The 6850-nt window shown below is 35.4% G+C and overlaps 2 protein-coding genes across 2 annotated transcripts; one reads left to right on the plus strand and one right to left on the minus strand.

Annotated features, from left to right (window-relative positions):
• Window positions 1-207: 207 nt before the first annotated feature.
• On the plus strand, window positions 208-1097 carry LOC127093015 (hevamine-A). Its single transcript, XM_051031910.1, has one exon. The coding sequence runs from the start codon at window positions 219-221 to the stop codon at window positions 1095-1097; it is 879 nt and encodes a 292-aa protein (XP_050887867.1). The 5' UTR covers window positions 208-218.
• Window positions 1098-1492: 395 nt separating this feature from the next.
• LOC127093014 (plastidial pyruvate kinase 2) lies at window positions 1493-5684 on the minus strand. The gene is made up of 12 exons (XM_051031909.1): window positions 5226-5684; window positions 4748-5035; window positions 4457-4622; window positions 3845-3979; window positions 3580-3690; window positions 3394-3482; window positions 3210-3272; window positions 2913-3088; window positions 2579-2681; window positions 2297-2445; window positions 2087-2195; window positions 1493-1823 (listed from the first exon to the last, which is right to left on the minus strand). Exons 1-12 carry the CDS (start codon window positions 5454-5456, stop codon window positions 1704-1706), a joined length of 1740 nt encoding a protein of 579 aa, XP_050887866.1. The 5' UTR covers window positions 5457-5684; the 3' UTR covers window positions 1493-1703.
• Window positions 5685-6850: the final 1166 nt, after the last annotated feature.

Here is a 6850-nt window from a genome sequence, read left to right on the forward strand (position 1 = left end):
ACAAGGTTCAGGTGAATCCCTTGAACTGCTTTATCAAATAACTGTAAACCACAAATGAATATAAATTTATCATTACTTTACACTAATATTAAAATATATTAATTAAATACAAATTTATTAAAATATTTAACGTGAATTACCAGCCATTCACATTATAAATAAGACAGGTGCAGGTAGTATTTATTCACAAGTCACAACAATCTCACTGCTTCACAAAGATGGCAAGAAATTCTCATACCTTGTCACTTTTTCTTCTCTTCCTCACTCTTGTTGGAACCTCCCATGCAGGTGGCATAGCCATCTACTGGGGCCAACACAGTGATGAGGGCACATTATATGAAGCATGTGCCACTAGGAGATACACTCACATAAACATTGCTTTCCTGGAAAGATTCGGCAATGGCCGAATTCCGAAACTGAATCTCGCCGGTCACTGCAACCCTTCAACCAAGTCATGCACCAGAATAGGTGACCACATCAGGTATTGCCAAAGCAGAGGTATCACAGTGTTGCTTTCAATCGGCGGTGGAATCGGAAGATACTCTTTGGCTTCAGTTGAGGATGCTAGAGACTTTTCCAAATATTTATGGAACACTTTCTTGGGTGGCACGTCATTTTCAAGACCATTTGGTCATGCTGTGTTGGATGGTATAGACTTTGATATTGAACTTGGCTCTGCACAATATTGGCAATACCTTGCACGGTTTCTCAAGGATTATCATGGAGTGTATCTAAGTGCTGCTCCTCAATGTCCATTTCCTGATAGATTCTTGGGTAGGGCCCTTGAAACAGGACTTTTTGACTTTGTTTGGGTTCAGTTCTATAATAACCCTGTATGTGAATATTTTAATGATAGAAAAAATAACCTTGAGAGATCATGGAAACAATGGACAACTGCTATTCCATATGGAGAGGTATTTTTGGGGTTGCCGGCGGCAGAGGGCGCGGCTGGAAGCGGTTTTATCCCGGCCGAAGTGTTGACGTCTGAAATACTACAAGTGATTCAGTATACATCAAAGTATGGAGGTGTTATGCTTTGGTCTAGATACTTTGATGATAGGACTGGTTACAGCGCATCCATTATAGATAGTGTGTGAAGAGTTCATAGTTGTAATAAAGAAAAACAATAAAATTACACTTTGGCAACTAGTAAGAAGTGATGTTAATTGTTATTTGTAATATTTGTGTGTCTGCATGGATCTTGCACTCTTGTGCGACTTTAAAAGATTGCTTTGTTTTTGTCTCTTCATATGATCAAGAAGTTTGAAAGAAAGTAAAAAGGTGAATGAATGTATGGTTAATAGTGATTCTGTTATTATTCTGGAGTTTCGATAGTGCGATCGGTTATGATAGTGCGATCGGTTATGTACTTGACGCAAACTGAGTACAAAAGTCTTTACAAAATCACATGATAATACCAATTCAAGGTGCAATAGTAACAATACAGAAGCAAGAAAAATAAAACAGTTTGGTTTCTTATCAAAACTTTCAATGAAATGAGCTAACATCTGACAACATTCTAAATATTGAGCCATAAAAGAGTTTACAGAAGAAAAATAAAATAAAACAAAGCAATAAATGAAGAAAAGATGAAACCTATGAAGCAAAAAAATATATTGGTATCACTATCACGCCAAAAAGAGAATGTGAACTTATAAAAGTATTCGTGGGCATTGGAGGCTGAAACTTAATTCGAGTTTGGCTTAATTTGTGTTGGCTACGGTTCGGACCTGGATATTGTGAGTGGAGTGGAACCTCCAAATGGGTTGCCTTCCACTTTGTACAAGCGCTACTTCTTCTCCTTCTTTAACCATTCCATTCTTCTGCATATGGAAACAATACATGAGATCTCAAAGTAACTTAAATTAAAATGAAATTTTTGTTTGATCAATTGGCGTTTTAATAGGTAATTGCAACATTAAGCATTTGTGTATACCAGCGGCAAGTATTGCATGCACAAATAAACCGATACATGATTGAATGTTTGAATGTTTGAATGTTTGAATGTAAATTGTATTGGCAAATCATGAGTAGAAGTACCATATAGGTAACATTTCAAACACCAAAGATATCTTCCAAAAATTACCTGCAACAAATCCAAGGCTTTTGTGAATGTCTCTTCAGAATCCTCAGAGAATTGCATGTAAATAGGACAGACTCCTTGATACAAAGCCAGCCTTTGTTGTACTCTTTTCCTACATGGCCATGAAAATCGGGTTAACAACAAAGTCGTCATAGTTATAAATTATGATAAGTGGAGATAAACAACGTAAAATGAAGGGAAACAATAACTTACTCATCAGTAAAAGCAAATATGGTGCCAGAAGGTCGATAATGGCTCAACAGAATAGCCATGAAACCCGATCTAGTGAAGACAACCGTCGATGTTCCAAGAGTATTAGATATCATGGTTGCATGGTATGCAAACATCTCGCTCATGTGGTTCTACACAACCAAAATGAATAAACCACACATTTCAGTGTCAACGGTAATATCTTATTCATTGCAACAGTAAAATGAGGAAAGATTTGAAAAAGTCGGGATATCAAAAAAGGCACATTGAGCTTGAAGTTTAAACCTTGAATACTTGACCAATATTAGGTGGGATTTGACCACTTGATAAAGAGGCTTCTGTCCGCAATGCTACCGTGTGCATTACTTTCGCAGCTTTTATTGGAAACCTGCAATATAATAAATCCCATATTATTGTCGCTTTCAGTTAACACTCTTGATTCATACCCGTCGTCTAATTCAGTGAGATGCTACTGCAACAATACAATAATTCAATTGTGATATTTCAGGGGACAACTATTCAATGTTGATATTTCTATTCCTTTCTAAGTACTCAAATTGGAGAAATATCGGCAAGTCAATGTAATTGGGCACTTTGATACGTGGAGTTATTTACTTACTTTCCGTGAGCAGTTTCTCCAGAAAGCATGATTCCATCGGAACCTTCTCGAACAGCAATTGCAATATCAGATACCTCTGCTCTGGTTGGTGTCGGGTGAACAATCATGCTTTCGAGCATATTTGTTGCCACAATAACAGCCTTTCCCATGCTACGGCATATCCTAATTATCTCTTCCTATATTAGCAGCAATTATTTAAGTTAAGATAAACACAAACTAATGTCCAGTTACGGAAGAGACGCTCGATGATTATATTTACCATTAATTAATCTCAAATTTGTTTAAAAACAACTTTACCTGCAAAAGCGGAACCTCCTCAATCGGGAGTTCTGCACCAAGATCTCCTCTTGCAACCATAGCCTAAACAAGATGGTAAAAGAAGACAGGTCAGCATCCACATTCAAACTTAAAAAACCAATTCTCGGGAATCAGGCCAGTTAGGCAACAATCTTGATGAAATAATGTGGGATTAGGTTATCACCCCATCAGACGCGGTAATAATTGAATGCAAATTTGGTATCGAGTCTGCACTTTCAATTTTTACAATTACATGTATATCAGCACCACAACCTGCATTAGTGAGAAAGAGAATTTATCATATTTCTAAATAATCGGGAAAACGAATCTGCTGTATAATTGGAAAATAAATTATATCTTGAATAATTACTTTTCAAATAATTCTTGAGTTCATGAACTACTTGTGCATCCTTAACAAAAGAAACGGCATAGAAATCAACTTCGTTATCGACTCCAAATTTGATGTCATCCCAATCCTTCTCTGCAGCAAATCAATAGGAATATTATGCGCCCGAGAAACCAACATAACCTTAACCCTCAACCTAACAACCTCCCGCATACACAAGTGAGGAGAAAGAGATAGACAATAATAAGAAATTACTATCAAAAACAGGAATAATATTCCATAAGCTAACCAGTAATGGAAGGTAGTGTTGCACTCTTTCCTCTAACATTCAAATGTCTCCTTGACCCGAGTTCTCCTCCATCAATAACTTCACATTTCACAGAATCCGCTGTCTTTGACTTAACCAAGAACGACATCATACCACCTACATCATACATCAAGAGTCAGAAATTAACAAAAGATGGCATTATAGCATGCATCAAAGACTTTGTACTGACTCTTTCTGATAAAAATAGGCAACTGAAGATGTTTTTCAACAATAAGAATGTCAAAGATCTAAATGGTCTTTGCAAAGCATTAGAAGACCGACATGCCACACTGCCTTGGGGTTAGTGTTGTCAAATACGGTAGCTACTATAGCGGCTTAGCAGTATTTGTACAAATCATTATTGTCCCGTGACACGCTAAACAAAGTGTTATCAAATAGCACCTATGGCGGTTCAGTGCTATATGCCACAATTCGTTCTTGGGAGCACAATTTTTTGAGACAATGGGCCTTGCTCCCTTTATAGCACACAAAAAAAAAATATTACTCGAGTGTTTGTCAATTCATCAATCATTTAGCATGACACGAGTTTGTTAGTAATTTGAATATTTTAGTCAACTCAATTAGCAGTCGTACCATCAACAAGAAGCATGTCCCCCGCTTCAACATCATTGACAAAATCATCGTAGTTCACACTAACACAATCTGCAGTTCCAACACCACTCTGGATAGTAAAAGTAAACTCCTGTCCAGGTTTTAAAATAATTGGTTGTGGTAAATCCCCACTCCTGACCTCAGGACCCTGAAAAACAGATAAAAATGAATCATCAGCTGACACAAAATTGAAACACTGATCAAGAAAATATCATCATCTTCTTTCCAACAAATAAACCTCACTGGAATAAGAAAAGAAAAGAGAAGACTCACCTTGGTGTCAAGCATGATTGCAATTACATTGTCTTTGGATTGTGCATTATATTCTTTAACCAAATCAATAACTTTCTTATGAGAAGCATGATCTCCATGCGACATATTCATACGAGCAACATTCATCCCAGCCTCCGCCAGCTTCCAAATCATCTCCTTCGTATTAGTAGAAGGACCAATAGTACAGACAATCTTAGTCTTTCTTCTAACTATCGGCTTAGACCACATTCTACCAGAAGCATCACCAGGTTGCTGCAGACCATGCAACTTCTGCAACTCCTCCTCAATCTATTCACCTCGAAACAAAATAGGTTACAACAATTTTCTCAACCGTTTACAGTTACTTCCATTTCTGGTATATGATATGAGTACTTCCCAAAACATCAAATTTTCTCACTAGTAACTACCCATCATTTTTTTTCTTAGGAAACAAGCAACAGATGCAAATTTACAATAAAAAATATAAAAAAGAACAAACCTTTAAATCATCATCAGGTGAGACAGGGACAACTTCAGCTGATGCGGCTTTTATCGCATTGATGTGACAGTTTCTGATACTAAGCTTGGGGGATTTGTTACCCTGTGGTGGGAAGACTATGGATGAAAAAGTTCCCGGCTTCAACAAGGTTTGAGACCTGTCTTGTGTAGATCCTGAGGTGGGGCGTAAGAGGGAGGTTTGAATAGATCGAGTGACCGCAACCTGAGACATTGTTGCAGAGAGAGATGAAGATTGTGGAAGAGAATGAGAAAAGTGTGTATGTGAGAGAGGTTGATAAGAAGAAGGTGAAATTGAAGGATTGGAGGAATGAGCGATTAAAACGGCGGAGACAAATATGAAGAGGAACGAGAAAGGACAAAGAAATTTTCTTCGTTTGTATCGAAGGAACCAACAACGTTAATGCGAGTGTTGGAGTTAAACCTTTCTTGTTCGAAAACAGGTTCGATGATTACTGCGTGCGACGTCGTTTTCGGTTTGGGGTTTAGTCATCACTTTTTCTTGGTCCCAAATCATTAGTTTTTTTTATTTGACTCAAATGTTTTCTTTTTTACTCAAATGTTTTCTTTTCTTGAATTTACTCTAATATTTTCTTTTCTTGAATAGAAGTTCACCATTATATAGATTTTATGTTTAAATATGTATGAGCTTCTCGTAAATATCTTATCATTTAATTTTAATTTTTATAAAATTTTCTTTTAAAAAATATTCTCTTAAAAGAAAATTCTAAATTTTATTTTGTTGTTTATTTGTTATAAAAGAAATTGATGTGGTACACCATGTATCATGCAACATCACTTAAAGTTAACACTTTATGGGATTACAAACTTTCTTATATTTAGTGATTTTCTTCGTGTTCTTCTTTTTCTTTTAACCCCATTTTTCATTTGGATAAAATTATTACAGCCTAAGTCTTTATTCTGTTTATTAGAATATGTTCCCAAAATCCTCCAATATCATAGGACAATGATACTTTACAACAATGTTTCTTGTATAAAAAAATATGAATTTATTTTCATTCTTTTATTATTTTCAAAGAAAATTATATCACCAAAATCATTCGAAACCAATTGACCTCTTAAAGTCCTCTATGAGAAAAAATGAATCTCTAAAATAAGTCAATTGCATTTATGGGCTAAAAACTTCACTTTCAAGTCCAAATAAAAATAATCATAAAATGCTTACGAATTGTTCGACAAAATGTCAAAACGAACAACAATTTCTTATAATGTTATGGTCTATGCTTCCTTTATAGAGTTGTAACTGTGAAAAGATTGTTGGAATATTAGTTTGTGTTATTCTAAATATATTGTCATAATATTAGTTAAAGATTTAATTTATACATGATGGCATTTGTATGTCAAGTATGTCCTATAATATTAGATGTGCTCAAAATATTGTTACACTTGTATGTCCAGCAAAATAGTCATTTATGAGATTGTAATGTAACTTAATGCCATTACATTTTTATCAATTCGTCATGGTGCTTTAGAGTATGATATTATTTATTTATGGGTCAAGTTTATAAAACCCCCTAATGAAAACATTGATGAAATGTAGATATATAGTAATAAAAAATCATACCCTAATTTTATTCTACCATCCAT

This window comes from Lathyrus oleraceus, chromosome 6 (assembly GCF_024323335.1).
Source record: "Lathyrus oleraceus cultivar Zhongwan6 chromosome 6, CAAS_Psat_ZW6_1.0, whole genome shotgun sequence".
Lineage (NCBI taxonomy): Eukaryota > Viridiplantae > Streptophyta > Magnoliopsida > Fabales > Fabaceae > Lathyrus > Lathyrus oleraceus.